The 21,506-nt window shown below is 38.8% G+C and overlaps 1 protein-coding gene across 4 annotated transcripts in view; it reads left to right on the forward strand.

Moving 5' to 3' along the window:
* LOC124721759 (flavin-containing monooxygenase FMO GS-OX5-like) overlaps nt 1-21,506 on the forward strand; it is a 224,117-nt gene that overhangs the window by 60,989 nt on the left and 141,622 nt on the right. For 3 of the 4 annotated variants that reach the window (XM_047246863.1, XM_047246860.1, XM_047246862.1), the window contains exon 2: nt 8,070-8,248. In XM_047246863.1, the coding sequence (XP_047102819.1) occupies nt 8,070-8,248 (179 nt within the window). Of the gene's footprint in view, nt 1-8,056; nt 8,249-21,506 lie in introns of all 4 variants that reach the window. The other variant, XM_047246861.1, reaches the window with a different exon arrangement.

Raw genomic sequence — 21,506 nt, forward strand, 5'->3', positions numbered from 1 at the left:
GCCGATTTGTTTCCAGTTCGAAGTCATGAACCCACGTTTCATCACCAGTGATGATGTTTGACAAGAAATTGTCACAATCAGGCTCATAACCTGCAAGCAATTCTGCATATGTGGTCTTTCATTGGTCTTTATGATCTTCCATTAAGCAGCGAGAAACCCAGTGGGCACACATTTTTGAGTACCCCAACTGGTGGATGAGTGTGTCAGTACTAGTAACAGAGATGTTCAGTTGAGCAGTGAGGCGTTTGACTGTGATCTGTTGATCACCTTGAATGAGAGTATCTGCACATTCCAATACTGCGGGAGTCACAGCTGTCTGTGGCGAGCTGGCATGTGGGAGATTGGCCAGGTTTGCATGACCTTGGTGCAATGTTGACAGATGCCTCATCCAAAGACTCGCCGTGCTTTTGTTCACTCCCAGATCTATGGCTGTGAATATATATGATACTCTGGTTTTCTCATACAATGAAGGCTTTCACGACTGGATGTTCCAGCTGCCAAGAATTCTTCTGGGTTGCATGACCGTGGTCCATGGAACTCTTCTATCCCTGATGTTTCATCCAAAGGTACATTGGACATCTTCAGAGGTGGTCCTGGTTATGCTGAGTCTTGCTGACTGATGAGTCAGACATCGAAGAAATACCATGGCAAGTGGGCGTGGTCTGGATTTTGCGTGATAGCAGAGATAAACCTTGTCAAGGCTAAAATATAACTATCGATCATAGTATGTCAAGGATAACAACTTCTCATCGATTCTGTAGCGCCACTACTGAGTTTCATAGCTTCTTCTTTTCTTTTAAAATTATCCCCATGTTTCTATATTTTGATGGCTTCTTTGTATAGCCATGGATAATAGTTCATCATAGTACATAAAACTTCAGTTTTTGAAAATTTCACTACGTGACCACCCAACTAAAGAGTATGTTGTGCAACATCTGACTTATCTGTTTTCCCTAGTTGGCAAAGACATTTATGTTCCTTCAACCGTGTATTCATACTTCTCTCTGTAGTTCCAATGTAGACCCTACCATATATACACTGAATCGTCCACAACAGAAAAGAGGTGTAATTAAAAGTCTAGTGGACAGAGCCAAAAGTATTTGTGCGCCAGAATACCTGGACACTGAGTTAAAACATCTAAAGCAGGCTTTTGAGAAGAATGGGTACTCTAGTAAGGAAATTGATAGAGTTTTGCGACTGAATAACAGGAGGCCTAAGGACAGTGATAGGACACAGCGATGGAAGATCATGGTTTCTGTACCCTTCATCAAATTGACAAGATTTTAAGGAAACATAACATTCGACCTATGTTCAGACCAACTAAGAAAATAGGCGAAGCACATCGTTCCGTTAAAGATAAATGTCCCCCTCTGTCTGCAAGTGGTAGGGTTGACATTGGAACTTGAAAGAGAAGTGTGAATACACAGCTGAAGGAACATAAAAATCTTTGCCGAGTAGGGAAAACAGACAAGTCAGCCAGGGCGGAACATGCTCTTCAGTCGGGTGACCACGTAGTGAAATTTTCGGAAACTGAAGTTTTATGTACAATGATGAACTATTATCCACGGCTATATAGAGAAGCCATCGAAGTTTAGAAACGTGGGGATAATTTTAACAGAAAAGAAGCAGCTATGAAACTCAGCAATATATGGACAGTGGCGCTACAGAATCAATGAGAAGTTTTTATTCTGGACATACTATGATCAATAGTTATATTTTATCCTTGACAAGGTTTATCTCTGTTATCACATGAAATCCAGACCACACCCACTTGCTACGGTATTTAGGCTGTTCTTTGATGTCTGACCCGTCAGTTGGCAAGACTCAGCACAACCAGGAGCACCTCCGAAGATGTCCAACGTAGCTTTGGACAAAATGAAGATTTCCATGGACCACTGCTCCGGTTTTCTGCTAAAAAAATTCAATGACAACTTTCTGCTTGGAATGCACTTCTGTTACAGACCCTATTTTGAAGGTTATGTATAGCGCTGCCACATATAAAAACTTCATGAAACCATAGGGGCTAATTTCAACTGAAATTGGATGAAAAAAAACTGTGTTGCATTACTTACTGGATGCCTCTTGTAGGTTAGCTAAACTAGATAAAGGATTTGACTTCATGAAAACAACTTGGAAAGATCTATACTCTACTATTTCCTATCAGGAGAATAGTTTGTTGCATAAAAATAATTATTTGGCATGATGATGTTTTTAGCAAAGCCTAGTAGGTAACAGTGTGCATCCTACTTTCCAGAAAATATTGCTGAAAGAAAGAGACTTTTTATGTAAACTGTTAAAAAGAATTTTAGATATTAGTATCATTTTAGCATCATGAAATTAGTCTTGTATGGGAAATAGCCACCAGTTATGAGAGCCAGATAGTGGTACCTTCATGGGGTTAATTCGGTTATTGGCTAAATATGACCCATTCTTAAGAGAATAGACAATTTATGCTAAAAGTGTTCTGAGAAACATGAAAAGATAGTGCATTATTTATCTCAGAGAGCACAGAATGAGCTTTTATCTTTGTGTGAGGATAAATATCAGAGGAAAAGTTAGAAGAAAGTCAGACAGCTCTGTTATTTTTTTCATCTTTTTTCCCCCCTCATTTGTCAGTGACACTACTCCAGATGTGTCTAAGACCAAACAGAATATTTCAATTTTTTGGTATGTTTTTTCAATAAAGAGGAAAATGTAAGGGGCAATAAAAAAGTTTCCATTTGAGGCCATTGCTGCAGTGTGTATGCAAAGTAGCATGACTCCATTGTGGATATATAAGCACCAACTTGTAGGTATTGGATTAGTGTGACATTTGTGTCTTTCTGACATGCATGTGGTAACTGTTGAAACATGAACTATGGTGGTGTTATTGCCAAATGCATTCAGACAGAACCAACATGCTGTTATTCCTTTCTTGGTTGCCAAAGGACAAACATTGGTAGACATTAATTGGAGATGGGAGAATGTGTATGGGGCAGCAAGTCTGTTACAAACCACCATTGTGAAATGGTGCATCAAGTTCTGTGCTGATCAATTATTTTTCCAAGTTTGAAACAGATTTTAGAGGGACATTTTAGACCTTATAAATGTAAGAAGTTTGATTCTACAGTCAAAAGTTTTTCCCTTGACACTGAAATGAGAAATATTAAAGCTTTTTTGATTGCCATAGGTAAGGGTGTAAGAACTCTCCGGCCTGAGTTCTTAAGCAGAGCTAAAAAAATGGATTCTGAAATTGGGATTCAGGTACCACTGCAGGTTCATGGTAATAGGAATGTTGTCTTCTGCTGCCATCTTAATTCTGGTCCTTGCTTGTATAGCCTGTGTCTATAACTGATGGAAAACTATCTCCCCACCTTAACTTCCATTTTAGACCTTATAAATGTAAAAAGTTTGATTCTACAGTCAAAAGTTTTTTCCCTTGACACTGAAATGAGAAATATTAAAGCTTTTTTGATTGCCATAGGTAAGGGTGTAAGAAATCTCCGGCCTGAATTCTTAAGCAGAGCTAAAAAAATGGATTCTGAAATTGGGATTCAGGCATCTTTTTCAAAAAGAGAGAGGAACAGAAAGGAAGGTTTTCTTTGATGAATCTCATAGGATAGTAGAGGAGGAGCTGCCACACTCCCACAAGAAACTGAAGAACAACAATTTTAAAAAGTGGTTTATGACATAATTATAGACATGATTGTTCTCAGGTGGATTGTGGATATGAGGAAATGAGATACATTTGTGCAAACTGTGAAGCCATTCTCAGAATAAATACAACTTAAGATGATGGTGACATGTTAAAGAAATTAATTAGAACTTTTCCTGATGGTCTGAGTGATAATGCTATCAAAAAAATGTGAATTTTAAGTGAGTGAGTGTAGCTACTTTTCTGGATTTGACAAAGACAACAGAAAAACAAAGGGCTTTCATCTCTTCTTATAAATGAAATTTATAAGTTGAAGTTTCCTGAACTCTGTGTTGCACTCAGGATTTTCAGTACCCTACCAGTGACTGTTGCTTTATGTGAGAGAGCATTAAGTAAATTAGCATTGATTAAAAATCATTATAGGCCAACTAAATCATCTGGCACTGTTATCAATAGAACATAAACTTGTTTCTAAAATGAGATTAGGTGATGTGGTGGATAACTTCATCAACTGCAAGAATAGAAGATTCAGTGTTCCACCTACAGTTGTCTATAATTGTTCAGCTGACACTGAGAATTTCAGCCAGGCTTTTTAAATCAAGATAATGAAGTATGCTGCAGAGGTTTATCACTAAATGTTAGGTATTTTTCGTTTAGTAGCTGTTATTATTGTGTGTACTAATATTTGTATCTGTTCAGATTTGGTACATTCAGTTGATAAAGAAATTATTGACAATGCATTGTACAGGCAGCATTTATTTACTGATTAAATGTAAAACAACATAAGGAGAATCAATATTTGTGATAATTAACTCCTATGGGCTGAGGCGGCTTGGAGAGCTCTCAAAAACCGTTATCTAGGGGCCCACAAAACCTATGGGTGGCCCTGCATCCAGAATTATGGATGTGAAAGTATATGCTCTTAGATCCTTTGTTCTTGAATGTGGAATGTGGCTTGGTGATATTTCTGGTTCTTAAGTATCAGTAAGGGGGGCGGGGGGCAGAACTGGTGCAAAGGAGTACGAGATTGGAATAATAGAGAATTGTGAAGGTGGTTCGATGAATCCTCTGTCGGGCACTTAAATGTGATTTGCAGAGTATCCATGTAGATGTAGATGTGACACAGTTGCAGACATGTGCATCAGGAATTGCCCCCCTCCCCTCCAGCCTCCACTGCCCCCCCCCCCCCCCCTCCCTTCCACAAAGTACCATAAAGGAGGACCAATGATACGCATGGTGGTAGCATCTCCATGTCTGGATCACTGCTGATTGTGATGGTGCACCACCAGCCCTTGACTAGTGTGCACCATACAGAAGTGGTGACCTCAGCAGCTGTATACTGTAGCAGGAATCATATTTGGTGGCTCAACCCCCAAGGCTAGACCGCAGAACCAGGACTGATCAGCACTGAGGGCTGCGCCAACTGATGTTGATGGGACAGCCTGAGCAGAAGCAGGAGAGTACATAGCTTGTGACCAAGGAGCATTTCGGCCAGACTGCAATCCCTGAGGGAATTCAAAAAGCACTTCAAGGCATCTTCCTCAGAATAGTCCATGTCATACTTCTTCATTTGAACATTGAACTTGCAGAAGAGCCATTCCGCCTCTCCTTTAGGTTGGGAGTGGAACAGAGGAGCAGTGACATGATGAATGCCTTGATGAGAACGGAAATAATGGAAGATCTGAGTCACAAACTGTGGACTGTTGTCCATCACAAGTCATAAGGCAATCCTTCAATAGAAAAATTTTGGAGAGGGCCTGAATCGTAGCTGCAGCTGACATGGGAGGACAATGTATAATGTACAGAAACTGCAAGAAAGCATCAACAACCAACAACCAGTAAGAATTTAGGAAGGGAACCATGAAATCAACATGGATGCCTTCCCAGGACACTGTGGTGCAGGCTATAGACAGAGTGTCATCCATGATGCTGCACCAACCATTCTGAACAACCTGATGCATAACCTGATCAACAGATGTGATCCAGGAGCCCATAACAGGAAACCCTTCCATAGTATGTTGTGCCTCAAGTGAAAACAAAGGAGCTCATCCTGATCAAAAGAATGATCTGGTCCCATCAGAAGCCGGGACATCAAATTGGTGTTGGCATGCTGTGCAGTAGGAGAAATCATAGGGGAAAAATTTAGCATGGAGAAACCAGGTCACTGTCAATGCCACACCAAAACACATGTTGATGAGCCAATGACTTGGCATGAGAGATCCCCAAGCACCTCCCACTGTAGTGTGGCTGCAATCACAATCCTGGATGACAGCCCATCCACAGCTAAGAGTCCACCACCATCAAATACTGAAAAGTGCTGACAGATTATGTAAAGGATCAGAAGCACTCCCTGGATGCCTCCCTCACCAACCATTCTGAACAACCTGATGCAAAACCTGATCAACAGATGTGATCCTGGAGCCCATAACAGGAAACCCTTCCATAGTATGTTGTGCCTCAAGTGAAAACGAAGGAGCTCATCCTGATCAAAAGAATGATCTGGTCCCATCAGAAGCCGGGACATCAAATTGGTGTTGGCATGCTGTGCAGTAGGAGAAATCATAGGGGAAAAATTTATTTCATAGTTCTAGTGAGACAGAAACAATACCCAGTGCAGGAGAGGATTAAAAAATGAAACCAAGGGCTTGTGGTGAGTAATGCGGTGGAACTTAGATCCATACAAGAACACATGACTCTTTTTGAAGGCATAGACGATAGCAAACACTTCCTTTCTAACTTGGCAGTAGTGCTCTTCAGCAGAGTGTAACATTTTTTATGCGTAAGATACAAACATTTGGAACTATCGCCATAGTGATGTGTAGGGACAACCCTGAGCCCATACTTAGAGGCATTTGTAGCCAAGACTAGACCAGGTGGTGACAAGATGGAAGGTAGCCAAACAAGGAGAAGAATGTAATTTGGATTTCAGATGTGTAAATGTGTGCTTGCAGGCCAGTGAGCACAGAAAAGCACCATTATTGTGGAGCAACTTGTGGAGGGTATGGGCCAAAAGGGCCTGACCTGTTATAAATTTGTGATGGTAGGTAATTTTCCCTAAAAACACTTGGAGTTCTCAGACATTGTAAGGGCAAGGCAGAGCTGTGACAGTGATGACATGATGACGTAAAGGTCCAAATACACAATGGATGGCTGAAAAAAGTGGGCTTGGCGAAGATGCACTTCAGTTCTTCAGTAGGTAAGACCGTGAACAAAGAGAGTAAGTTGCTTAAATGCTCTTCCATGGGTGCACCTGTCATGATGATGTCATTGAGATAGTTGATGCACCCCAGAATGTTCATTGTCAGTTCTTCTAGGAAATACTGAAAAATTGCACAGATGCTAGCCACACTGAGCGGGAACCACTGATATTGGTACGACCCAACGAGCATGTTAATCACAAGAGGCCTTTTTGAATCCTCAGCCAACAGAAATGTAAATAGGCTTCAGATACATCAGTTTTAGAGAAAATCTGGTCCCTGTAAAGTCTGGCCAACAACTTGTCCTGACGGAAAAGAGTAGATGCCAATGATAGATTGAGCATAAACAGAAACTTTTAGGTTGTTGCGGGGTTGAAAACCCCTGCCAGGTTTTACTCCTGGGACATAGACTCAGCCAGAAGTTGGAAATGGTGTGAAGCAAGACTCATCTGACCAAATGGCTTTCTTTCATTGCTCCTTAGTCCAGGTTTTATGGCACCAAACTTCACTGCTGTAGGCATTTGGATAACTGATGAATGGTTTTGGGATTCCAACTCGCACTGCAATTCCCAGCTTGTTTTGTTTTGGTGCTGACAGTGTTCGTGAGTGCAAAATTTAGTTCTGCTGTGACTTCTGGAGCTGACATCATCTCATTTTTCATCACAATCATTTTCAAAGACCATCTGTCATGATTACTCAACACACACTTTCATCCATGCTATGAATGAGTGCATGATGCTTTTCTGTTTCCCCTGTGTGTGGCACAAATCTGTAATGCAATGCCTCTTGAAACACCAAACACTTAATCTCTCTTGGTTAAGGAAGCGCCCACCATATGAGCACCAACTGTCTGCCCACATTTGAGTTCAATTACCTCTGATGTAATGCAATCACAGCTGTACAAAACACTGTTCTGTGTGCGGCCCCTCCTGCTGGAGGTTTGAGTCCTCCCTCAGGCGTGGGTGTTTGTGTTGTTCTTCATAATTTAGTCTAAGTTAGTTTAAGTAGTGTGTAAGTCCAGGGACCGAAGACCTCAGCAGTTTGGTCCCTTAAGAATTCACACACACACACACACACACACACACACACACACACACACACACACACACACACGCATGCACCACAACACAATGTTTAAATAGTTCACAGCACATCATTGAAGTACTGAGAATTTTTAGGAGGCAGCACATTTTGTTAAATTGATGTTTACACAACTGTTCATTAGTTTTATTATTCAGATGCAGTCTGTGTGCATCGTGGGAGCTGGGGCTGCTGGTCTGTGTGCAGCAAGACTTTTGAGTGCCGTTCATGGCTTCAACATAGTGGTTTTTGAGCAGTCTACAACAGTTGGTGGCACTTGGCGATACACCGATGACCCAGCTGTGGATCCACATTCCAGTATGTACTGCAACCTAAGGTAATAATCTTAGAAATCTTTGGGAACAAGATCATTATTTGCTCTCTCTCTCTCTCTCTCTCTCTCTCTCTGTGTGTGTGTGTGTGTGTGTGTGTGTGTGTGTGTGTGTGTGTGTGTGTGTGTGTGTGTGAGGGGGGGGGGGGGGGGGGGGAAATCATCTATTTCAACATGTGACATTCATTAATAATAACTTGCTTTGAGGAATAAGAAGCAGAGTCCTCAACATAAAATATCTGATACTTGCTGCAACTTTGTGTTGTGGTGGTGTTGACATTCACTTGGGAACTGAAAATCAGTTATCTTAGTTTTCTGACATACCATTCCTATGTTATTTTTACTCCCTTGAATTCTTCAAGACAGCCAGCAACTTACGAGTAGTGAATAACAATACCAAGTTTTCCTTTTCTGCCAGAACTCTAGAATTTAGGATTCACCTGATGTAACATCTTACTTGTCCTAGAGTAACATCTCTCAGTTTCCTCACTGCTTCAATTTACAGTGAATCTGTGACAATTCAGACGGCCTATATTCTCTCCTTTCATCTTCTGACTGTCAATGTCTCACAGTATATTTTCTTATTTATCCATCCATCCATACTTACATACATACATTCAAACATACATAAATCTATATATCCATTCATCCAATCCATCCATCCATCCATCCATCCATCCATCATATTAGGTAGACTCCATGAAGACAGATAACAATCAGGAATGTGGTATGAGTCCAGATACACATTAATAGATAGAGAAGCAAGTCTTAGAAAATTGATCTGTACGCTTTATTAACAATAAACTATCACTGTATTGCATTTACAACAGTTAAATATAACCTAATAAATGAGGAGGAATGTCACTACTTTTAAATAAGCTGCTACTTCCCTCATTATGTTAAACAGCTACTGTTTATATTCTGTTGTTATTTTAATATTTACTTGATTACATTAGTATTTTTCAAAGACAAAGTGATCTTCAACTATTACAACAAAGGCCTCGTTACAATATACTACTAGTTGTCATGCAGCTTTGCAATGAACAGTGCTACTCACTACGTAACAGAAATGTTCAGTCCTTGAAGTTAGATGATCATATGATTTGTACGATTTGCTGAGTGGGTACATTTAAATTTTTTTGAATTGATATGTATTTGACTTTTTTTGTTTTATTTTTGATGAGAACATGTTTAAGGCTTTTATACCTATGTACATGACTCCACTCAGAACCCTAGACAAAAAGGTGTAAAATCTACATGAAAATTGTTTATGTGTACAATGGTTGTGCAAATTACAAATCAGCTGAAACTAATTTTTATCATGAGCAAACAAAATCATTAAATATGAGTTCAAATGTCAGAACTGTGAAGTGCCATTTGCTGACTTATTAATATGTGATGTAGGAGTTCAAAACATACTTGACTTTAACAGGTGTTAGTTAACAGGCCCATCGCTGGAAGAAATGCTGAAAATATTTAAGGCACATGGTCTAGCAAAAGCATCAGGTACTCAGTTGCAAAAAAAAGTTATAATTTCAGGAGAATGCTCACCAAGAGTCACTATTGTCAGAATCAGAATTGTCAGTATTTGCTGCTGCTTCCAAGCCAGCAAGGGCCATATAAGGAAAACAGCCACTCTTATCATAATGTTGCAGCATGTCCTGTGCCCCTGACTGTTTATTTCTATGCCTTATTATATATTAGTTTTTGACTAATTGCAATATATATGGGTGGTACTAAACAGGAGACTCCATTGGCTGCACTGTGGCATTTCCTGAATACATCCTCAAATTATGCCCTCTTCTTTTGATACCAGAAAGCTACATATGATTTCATTTAGCAAGCAGAAGGTTCCAATCAAACATATGTTTGTTATTGAAGCAATGTACAAACAAGTATTGTGCACAAACTTAATGGTGGCAATACTGGTAGTAATAAGTAAATTTAGGGATGGCACTTTTTCTATTTTGGGGTTTACAATTTGAGATACAGTAAATTTCACAAGATACACCTTTCAAAACCTTAAACAGCTTGTACACTGAATTTCTCACACTGTTTATGGCAGGTCAAGGATGAGCTAATAGTTTTGAAGCCCATATTAACTTAAAACCAACAGAAGCATCTAAATATCATAGAGCCAGATAGTTAACATTTTGAAAAATGAATGAAACAGAGAGTCCAGTAACTAATAATTTTCAGTAGTTGGGCACAGTACTGGTGATAATTACAAATAAAAACCTCAATGAGTTTTTAAGACATTGTGTCAACTTTAAGGCAATTGTATATTCTCAGTTACTAATACAAACAAATCAATATCAAGACCAGACAGGCTCAAAGTACAATCAACAAATATGAACTCTTCTAAAAGAAGTCATTTACTTATGGCATGGGCTAAGTGTTTGCAGCACTGAATCACTTAAAAAAGCTTGTAGCAGCAGTTTATCAGCTTCCTTGTCCTGGAAATGTTACAGAATAATGACCATTTGTAAGAAAATTTATTTGAAAGTCTGTGGACACATTAACACCTGTTCATTTATTAAGCCCAAAGGTGTAAAATTTGACCATTCATCATTATACAAGCAGACTTTCCAGATACACTTGGGGAAATTCTGCTTAGAACCTTGTTTAGCACACTACATCTGGAACATCCTTGATTGTGACAGAAGATAAATCACAATATTGAACAGTTAAGGGTATTTCACACATAAATCCAGATGGTGCATAGCAACCATCATCATTCACATCAAAGATTCTCAGTGAAACACAATGTAATTACTCACAAGTAGTAAAAGAGGTATAGACAATAATATATGCAATTTAGAAGTTTCATGTGTATTTATACAGCGACAAGTTCACTTTGACCACAGGTTAAAGTAACCAGAGAAGACAGGTCAACATCTACATCTATGTACTCCACAAGCAACCATACAACGTGTGGCACACGACACCCTGTACCACTACTGCTGATTTCCTTTCCTGTTCCACTCACAAATAGGGCAAATGAAAAAAGGCTGCCTATTTGCCTCAGTGTGAGCCCTAATTTCTTATATCTTCATGGTCCTTATGCAAAATGTAAGTTGGTGACAGTAGAATCATTTTGCGGTCACCTTTAGATGCCAGTTCTCTAAACTTTGTCAATAGTGCTCCTCAAAAAGAACATTTCCTTCCATCCATGGATTCCCATTTAAGTTCCTGAAGCATCTCTGTAACACTTACATGTTGTTTGAACCCAGTGGTAACAAATCTAGCAACCCACCTCTGAATTGTTTCATTGTCTTCTCTTACTCTGACCTGGTATGGATCCCAAACACTTGAGCAGTACTCAAGAATCGGTCACACCAGTGTCCTATATGTGGTCCTGTACAAATGGACCACACCCTCCTAAATCCTTCCATTAAACTGAAGTCAACTATTCACCTTCCCTACCACAGTCTTCGCACGCTTGTTCCATCACATATCGCTTTGCAATGTTACACTCAGGTATTTAAATAACATGACCATGTCAAGCAGGACACTACTAATGCTTTATCTGAAAATTATGGGTTTGTTTTAGCCACTCATCCACATTAACTTAAATTTTTCTGCATTTAGAGCTAGCTACCATTCATCACATCAACTAGAAATTCTGTCGAAGCCATTTTGTATCCTCCTCAGACACCTTACCATACACCACAGCAAACAACTACAGATTACTGCTCACCCTGTCTACCAAATCATTTATGTATATAGAGAACAACTGCAATCCTATCACACTTCCTGCGGGCACTCCTGATGATATCTTGGTCTGTAATCAACACTCACCATCGAGGACAATGTACTGTGTTCTATAACTTAAGAAGTCTTCAAGCCACTCATATATCTGTGAACCTATTCCATATGCTCATACCTTCATTAAGAGCCTGCAATGGGGCACCGTGTCAAATGCTTTCTGGAAATCTGGAAATATGGAATCTGCCTGTTGTCCTTCACCCATAGTTTGCAGTCCATCTTATGATGAAAGGGAAAGGTGAGTTTCACACACATTATGCTTTCTAAAACCATGCTGATTCATGGACATAAGCCCCTCAGTCTCAAGAAAATTTATTGTATTTGAACTGAGAATGAGTTCAAGGATTCTACAGCAAACTGAAATTAGAAATATTGGTCTGTAATTTTGTGGATCCATTCTTTTAGCCTTCTTTTATATAGTAGTCACCTGGGCTTTTTTCCAGTGGCTTGGGACTTTGCACTGGGCAAGAGATCTGCAATAAATGCAAGCTATGTAAGGGGCCAATGCTGTAGAATACTCTTTGTAAAGTTGAACTGGGATTCCATCTGGACCTGGTGACTTACTTGCTTTCAGATCTTTCAGTTGTTTCTCTATGCCAAGAATGCTTATTACTATGCGTTCATATGGGTGTCTGTTTGATGGTCAAATGATGGTATGTTTGTATGGTTGACCTGCATGAACAATTTCTTCCTGCATGAACAATTTCTTGGACGTGAAATTTAAATCTTCAAGTTTTGTTTTGCTATCTTCAACTGCAACATCAGGCACTGGACAGAAACTCAGACCCCTGTAGCAATTTTACATAGCACCCTCGGGTTCTCTGCCTGATCTTTTGCTGAGGTATGATAGTGGTAGTTGTTGTATGCTTTGCACATAAATCTTTTCACGGATGCGTGAATCTCTTCTAACCTTTGCTTGTTGTCATTTGTACATTCTCTTTTGAAATGCTTTTACTCAGTTAATACTCGGCAGAAATCAAACCTGCATTTGGATCGGACTTCCTTAACTCTTGTGAAGAGAGGTGTGCAGTATGCTGATACATCCATTTTCAATAAGATGCCACTCGAATTCAAAAATCTTAGCAGTAATCCCCGTGCTTTCAAATCAAAACTGAAGAGTTTCCTCATGGGTCACTCCTTCTATTCTGTCAAGGAGTTGCATTAAAAATTAAGCTGATTCTTGTATTGTTGATAGCATTTACTTAAGCTTATGGATTGACTTTTTTCGGGTTCATAAACATTTAATTTTATCTGTTATTACTTTTATGCTGTAATTTCATGTACTGACATGTTCCATGACCTTGGCAATTTGCTCCTCAATTTGGTCCTACAGAACTTGACATGTAAATAAATAAATAAAAAGAAAGTGCTTGCTCAGCATTTTCCAATTTTTTTTATTAAACCAAGGTGGGTCTTTTGCATCCTTAATACACTTACTAGGCACCTATCCCTCCAGGACACTATTTACAATCTGCTTAAACTTTGCCCATAATTCCTCTATGTCCATCTTATTGGAACTAAGTGATGTCAGTTCACTGTCGAAGTGAGATGCTAACAACTGCTTATCAGCTCTTTCTAGCAGAAACAGTCTTGTAGTCTTCTTGATTGGTTTATTAACTTTTGTAATCATAGTTGCTATAATGATGCCATGATCACTAATCTCCTTTTATATGCTGACATTGTTGATAAGGGCTAGCCTATTTGTATCTACATATTATAAGATATTTCCATTGCATGTGGGCTGCCAAGCTAGCTGCTCAAGCCAGTTTTCAGAATGCATGTTCAAAAGTGCTTCGCATGACGGTCTGTCTGTACCTCCAGCGATGAACCCGTAGACATCTCATTCTGTAGTCAGTAGGTTGAAGTAGCCTCCAATTAGTATTGGATGATGTGGGCATTTACACACTATTGACAGTAGAATTTCTTTGAATGACCCTAGAACTGTCACAGTGGAATCAGGTGGCTGGTAAAAGCGTCCAACAGTTAACTATGTTTCACCTACACTTGTTATATGTGACGAGATAACTTCACTATCACATTCAGCTTTGACCTCAATAGAGACAATATTTTTGTTAAACTGCAATGAACACTCCCCATCCTATGACCTCTAATCTACCTTTCCGATATATGTTCCATGACTTGCTAAATATCTCAGAGCTTTTGACTTTGGGTTTCAGCTAGCTCTCAGTCCCAAGAATAATTTTAGCATGAAAACTTTCCTGGATGGCAGTAAATTCAGGAACTTCATTACAAATACTTGAACAATTTACTGATAAAATTTTCACTGTCAATGTGTCTTTACTCTGAATGCAGTCTAACTTCCCTTGCTATGTACCAACTGGCGAATGTTCATGAGAGTATCTCAAATTACTGCTTAGCCAAAAGAACCCTCATGTGCATTCCACAAGTACTCTGCTAGCCCAGTAGCTGCTTCCTTTGTGTAGTGCACCCCTGACCTATCAAGGGGTGTCCTACAAATCCCCACCCGATAACACAGGTCTAGAAATATGCAGCCAAGACAATCAGTGAGTCAATGAAGCCTTGGCTGAGACTCTCTACTTGGCTCCAAACCAACAGACCCCAATCAACTCTGGGAACAATGTTGCAAACTGCAAGCTCTGCTTGCACCCCGCACACAAGGCCAGTACCTTTCGCCACCTCCACCAGCTGTCCGTATGAACTGTGGATGGTCTCTGAACCCATGCAACAGACGTTGTTGGTGCTGATGTGGGTCACAACTTGCAGATGACTGCACCCTACATTGTTGATAGCCACAGGCAGGGCCACCTCCACATCTAAGATGTTTCCATCCTTGGCCTGGAAGTCAATGATAATGCTCTTTTGGATGTCAGATAAATCACTCCATTTCCACATTATGACAATGACTGCACTGTTTTCTGCATCCTCCTGACATGCTTTCTTTACCATCCACTGCTAGTGCTGCCACCTGCTGTCTGTGAGTGGTTATTTTATGCTGAAGTTGAAGTCGAAGAATGGTATATGTCAATGTTTCTCAAATTTCACCTGCCTCATAGCAAAAAGTGATAACAGAACCATCATTGACAGTAACTGCTCCATCTTACCCCAGAAGGAGCATCTTAAGAAGGAAATATTAAGAAGAAATCAAAGATGAAACAGCTGACTTGCAGATACCTTGGCAATGGTGTACTATAATGAATGTATGAGTAGATGCATGTGAAAATGAACCAACTAGTCATAGTGCAACTACCCTGCCCCATCACCTTCTTCCATGTAACTCATCTAAACTTCATAATAAAACATACTGAGAATACATATGGAGGAAATGAAACTTCTTAGACAGGTGGGACATGTCTGTGCATGTTTTAAAATATGATGAATGTCCCCATTTTGTGAGGCTATGATCTCATTAAAAAGGATGGTGTATGTAATTTCTTAGCTAAAGATAAAGTGGATGTACTTGTATTTCTATCTCCTTTACAGCTTTTTAAAACAAAAAAGCCGTGAAACAAAATACCCTGTCAAGATAATGGTGTTGTCTATGGAAACTTGAGAGCATAAGAATTTGTCAAAGTTGCAGTTTGAACTATTTGTCATCGTATATATGAGCAAATCACATTACAGAATGGGAAGTACTCCTCATGAAGTAGATAATGCTTTCAAATGTATTTATGATTCAAAGAGTTTACACTTTCTTCATACTCAGTATGAATGATCCTCAAGAACTCTGCATTACCTACTTCTTCAAATGACAGACCTGGAAATGGCATTTACTTGATGAGGTAAAGTCAAGGGCATAATAGCGGCAAGGACTACCTGAATGATGATGGAGTAGCCAGAGGGTTAGCCAACAGACTGGAAGGTGACTGGATGACGAGTGTTTCATTGGAATCCCATATTACACTTTTTTTTTTTTTTGCATTAATTTATTTCACCTGTATAAAACATGAAATTAATAGAGTTGTTATTATTAGGATACCTTGGCTCTTCAAAAGGTCACAGCATATGGTTTCTTCACTACTAACTATCTCATGCAAAGGACTTCAACTTCAATGATTATACGGACTCTGCGAGGAAAGAAATTTATCAGATCGACAGTAAATGGATCATTTTGTATTTCCCTCTCTTCATGGAGCCAGGGTGGCCATCTTAGATTGTTGGCACCAGGTTAGGCCAGTCTAGGTGCATTGTCCATTTTGGAATTACTCATCTGTTCTCAGTAGAGATGAAGTCTGGAACATGAGAAGTTCACTAGAGAAGAGCAGTCTTATTCTATTCAGTAAATAATGTTTGCAACACGGCTGATATGTGAGTTGGACACTGGCCCTGCTGCAAATAAATTACTTCCTCAGAATATAGTTCACATACTGGTATCATAATATTATTCATCATTTTTGTAATTGTTTTTCAGTCCCTTTCTTAGTGTTTTGATTTAATAACATGCTGGAAACTAAATGAGGGTTTGTAATAGTAATATTTTATTTACTGAAAGAGTTGTTAATGATAAGAAAGTGGAATGTAAAACCTACATGCTTAACTTAATAGAGCATCTCAGTTTGCCTAAATTTGTGTAATATGTTTCCAACTGTATGGAGTTTATGAACTGAAGAAACTAGCAAATTCTGCATGCTTCCGGTCAATAATGATTTGTTTTTCTGCTATGTAGGAGGGAGAGTTATTTATGGAGTTAACAATTTCATAAAATAGAATTTTGATATAAAAATATTATTATTTATTGTCTTTGTATCTGCCTGGCATAACAAGGTTGTGAAATCAACCTGTAATTGCAAATGTAGCTACTCCACCTGACAGTGGCTCTGGCGTGACTACAGAAGCCAGGGAGTTGGATCCCAGAGCGGAAAACAAACTCAACATGCGGGTCAGTCTATGAGGAGCAGAGAGTTCAACTGCTACATAGAGATGGGCATGGAGGAAAGCACGAAACACGACCAGTGTGAATGACTGAGCTGTTATCACATGGCACTAAGAGCATAGCATGGTGTGAAGGCTAAGTCTGAGTTGGCTGATGGGATGGGCCCAGCCTACCACCTCTGACAAGTAAACACATGGATCAGTGGTTCTGCACATACAATGCTCCATGATAGCTTGACACTATTCTTCTGGGAGACTCTCACCAGCTCATCTCCATCCATATTTACTGGGCAGGGTAGGGCAGAGGGTAGCACAGTGGACTCACATTCAGGAGGATGATGGTTCAAATCTGCGTCCAGCCATCGTGATTTAGGTTTTCCGTGATTTCCCTAAATTGTTTCAGGCAATTCCAGGATTGTTCCCCTGAAAGGGCACGATTGATTTCCTTCCTCATTCTGAGCTTGCACTCCATCTCTAATGATCTCATTGTTGACAGGACATTAAACACGAATCTCCTCCTCCTTCATCCATCTTTGTCTCCACTGGCAGGGATACTAAATCCCTTCCACCTGAACAGGCCAAGTAGATCTGAAAATGGCCATGTTTCTGCCACAACCTCTGTTGCAAAACTGGAGAAGGAGCAAGAGTTCACAGCAGTGGGACCGTCAGAGTAGGCAATGCCAATTGACTGGTTCTGCCAGTATGACAGTAAATTATGGAGGGTGGCATAATCACTGGCCTGTTGGCATCAGCTGGGTGTGAGGACTCATCCATGGGCTAGTGGGGAAAAGAGGGCACTGGTTGCAAGTCCATTGGCTCTGCATCAGGAAACTGCAGGTACCCAGTTTTATGGGGTGAAAGGAGGACAGCAGAGAGTGTGGTGGGGCTGGTAGCAGATGTGCATGCTACCGCCATTGGAAGCCTCCTACTGGGAAAATACCATGGCTGACCCCTGTTGCCTGACTGCTGCAGAGATGGTGGCATTGTGGATCCAACAGGTCACAGGTGCAGCTGATTAGAATAATGGGTTAGCTGCTCCAGACTGACATCCATCATATGCAGATGCTGATATTTATGGCCCACCACAATTCATGGCAGCCAATTCTGCTGCAGACTGAAAGATGAGGCCAAAACAGCAGCTCCCCAAGTGATATGTGATGGCCTGTGATGATCTGAGGCATTTGACTTGTGGTGCAGAAAATCTAAGAGATCTTGTTAAAGCAGTGAACATGTTGTAAATACTTTATAAATTGCATGACACACAAACACTAACTTTATACTTTATTCTGACTGATTTTGGTCACAAACTACATTCATGGTCCTGCGTGAAACAAAATCAAAAATCATTCAAAATCCAGAGGAAAATGACTTACAATGTCACAAGATTATTTAAAATGTGACAACAGAAAGGTAACTTTCATTGAAAAATTAATACGCAGCCAACATTACACACCAAAACCAAAAGTATCATTCATTTTGAACTTCATAAGTATATTTGTATGAAGAGCAACTAACTGAAGACAACCAACATGAGACATATACTGGCATTAATACTGAACAGGATATAAAATCTGTTAAATCTGAGCTTAAGAGGGTAATCAATAAGCCAAAAATTGATTATTTTAGGACACTCCTCAGAGACATTCACTAGACTGATGTTTACTGTGCTCATGGCATGAATGAAATATATAACACTTTTGCTAATAAACTGCTTACCTTATTCGAACACTGTTTTCCCCCAAAACTTACCAAGGTTAGAGCAAAGTCTACAAAAAAGCCGTGGATTACTCAAGGAATAGGGGTATCTTGTAAAACAAAAAGAAAACTGTATCTGTCAATCCGAAACAGTTCCGATGTTGATGCTATAGCACATTACAAGAAATACTGCAAAATATTAAAGACTGTAATACGGATGTCAAAGCAAATATATTACAAGGAAAAGATAGTCATATCAGATAACAAAATAAAGACAATATGGGATATAGTGAAGGAGGAGACTGGTAGAACCAGACATGAAGAGGAACAAATAGCATTAAGAGTAAATGATATATTGGTGACAGATGTGTATAGTGTTGCAGAACTTTTTAATAAACATTTTATAACTGTTACTGAAAAGATGGGGTTGGCAGGTTTGGTAGATGCTGCTATGGAATACCTCAGACCAGAAATTTCAAGCAACTTCCATAATATGAATTTGACTTTCACTATCCCAACAGAAATAATGTCCATCATAAAATCTTTAAAATCAGAAACATCTAGTGGGTATGATGAAATATGAACAAAGTTAATTAAAGAACGTGATTCTGAGCTAAGTAACATATTAAGCTATCTGTGTAACCAGTCATTTATCAGTGGAATATTTCCTGACTGGCTGAAATATGCTGAAGTTAAGCCACTGTTTAAGAAGGGAGATAAAGAAATAGCATCAAATTTCCGTCCAATTTCACTGTTGCCAGCATTCTCAAAAATTTTCGAAACAGTAATGTACAGTCGGCTTTATAACCATCTTATCTCAAATAACATACTGTCAAAGTCACAGTTTGGATTTCTAAAAGGTTCTGGTATTGAGAACGCTATCTACACTTACAGTGAAAATGTGCTTAATTCATTAGACACAAAATTGCAGGCAACTGGTATATTTTGTGATCTGTCAAAGGCATTTGACTGTGTAAATCACAATATCCTTTTAAGTAAATTAGAGTATTATAGTGTAACAGGAAATGCTGAAAAATGGTTCAAATCTTATATCTCTGGCAGGAAAAAAAAGGGTGTTATTAGGAAAGAGACATGTATCAAGCTATCAGGCATCATCCAACTGGGAACTAATTACATGTGGGGTCCCACATGGTTCCATTTTGGGGCCCTTACTTTTTCTTGTGTATATCAATGACCTTTCATCAGTAACATTACCAGATGCCAAGTTTGTTTTGTTTGCCAATGGTACAAACATTGCAATAAATAGCAAATCAAGTTTAGTCTCAGAAAGATCAGCCAATAAAATATTTGTGGACATTAATCACTGGTTCCTAGCCAATTCTTTGTCACTAAACTTTGAAAAAACACACTACATGCAGTTCAGAACTTGTAAGGGATGTCCCACGAGTATATGTCTAACATACAATGACAAGAAGATAGAAGAAGTGGACAGTGTTAAATTCTTGGGATTACAGCTTGATAATAAATTCAACTGGGAGGAGCACGCCACAGAACTGCTGAAGTGTCTTAACAAATCTCTGTTTGCAATGCGAATTTTGTCAGACATAGGTGATATAAAAATGAAAAAGCTGGCATACTACGCTTACTTCCACTCAATAATGTCATATGGTATTATTTTTTGGGGTAATTCATCAAGCCAAGCTAAAGTTTTCCGGGCACAAAAATATGCAGTAAGAGTTATATGTGGTGTGAACTCAAGAACATCCTGCAGAAGCCTGTTTAGGGAACTAGGTATACTAACTACTGCTTCCCAATATATTTATTCCTTAATGAAATTTGTCATTAAAAATATATCACTTTTTCAAACCAACAGCTCAATTCATGGAATCAATACTAGAAACAAGAATAATCTTCACAAGGATTTAAAGTCACTTAGTCTTGTACAAAAAGCTGTGCATAATTCAGGAACACACATTTTCAATAACTTGCCAGCAGCCATAAAAAGCTTAACAACCTATGAAATTCAGTTTAAGAGAAGCCTAAAGGATTTATTGGTGGCCAACTCCTTCTACTCCATTGATGAATTTCTCAGTAAAACCAATTGATTTCTGTGTATATATGTATAAGTACAATATAACTTCTGCACAATTTCAGTGCAGTAATGTGTTCATTGTAAATAAGTATTATAGTAGTTGTATTACATGTTTATTACCTTATAAATAAATAAAAAACTTTTTTATTTTAAATTCAGTGCATTAGTATTTGTAAAATGACTTTCATATATTGTTCATTAAAAAATGACGATCATTCCACTTGGGACCTGTGGAATGGTACATTAGCTTATTCGTTTTAGTTGTAAATATTTGTCATGTATTGTTGTTTTTCTGACATATTCCACATGCTGGAGGACCTCCTCAATACGGATCAATTGGAATAAAGTAAATCTAATCTAATCTAATTACAGGGCCAGAACTCATAGTAAACAGTTCAAAGATCAAGGACTAAGATGAAATTACATTCGTATCTAAGATGAAGATGACATTAATCATACATCTCATAACAAAATTGTACTCCAACCAAACATTTTTCAGAAAGACAAAATAATAAACATTAAAAACTACATTACTTAACTTTTTTACATACTTCATTACTCTACTGTAATAATATTCTTTGTCATCATCATGGCATCTTTACAATAAAACATAACAATGTTGTCAGAATGGGGTAAACACCATACTGTAAATATCCAGTTCATGCTAACATACACAACTGAAAAGGTTTAACTCAATTTAAAGATCTTTTTTGGAAAAAAGTACTGTCCAGTGACACAATAACTATTAAACTCAGTATGTGAAACATATTGATTGAAGGTAATCAGAAATTATTGTAGTCACAATGATGTGGAACAGTAAGAATAAGTATAACCCATTAGGTGGGTAACTCATGTCATAAATGGGATCATAATCCTTCAGAAGTGATATACTAATAG

The sequence above is a fragment of the Schistocerca piceifrons genome, chromosome X, assembly GCF_021461385.2.
Source record: "Schistocerca piceifrons isolate TAMUIC-IGC-003096 chromosome X, iqSchPice1.1, whole genome shotgun sequence".
Lineage (NCBI taxonomy): Eukaryota > Metazoa > Arthropoda > Insecta > Orthoptera > Acrididae > Schistocerca > Schistocerca piceifrons.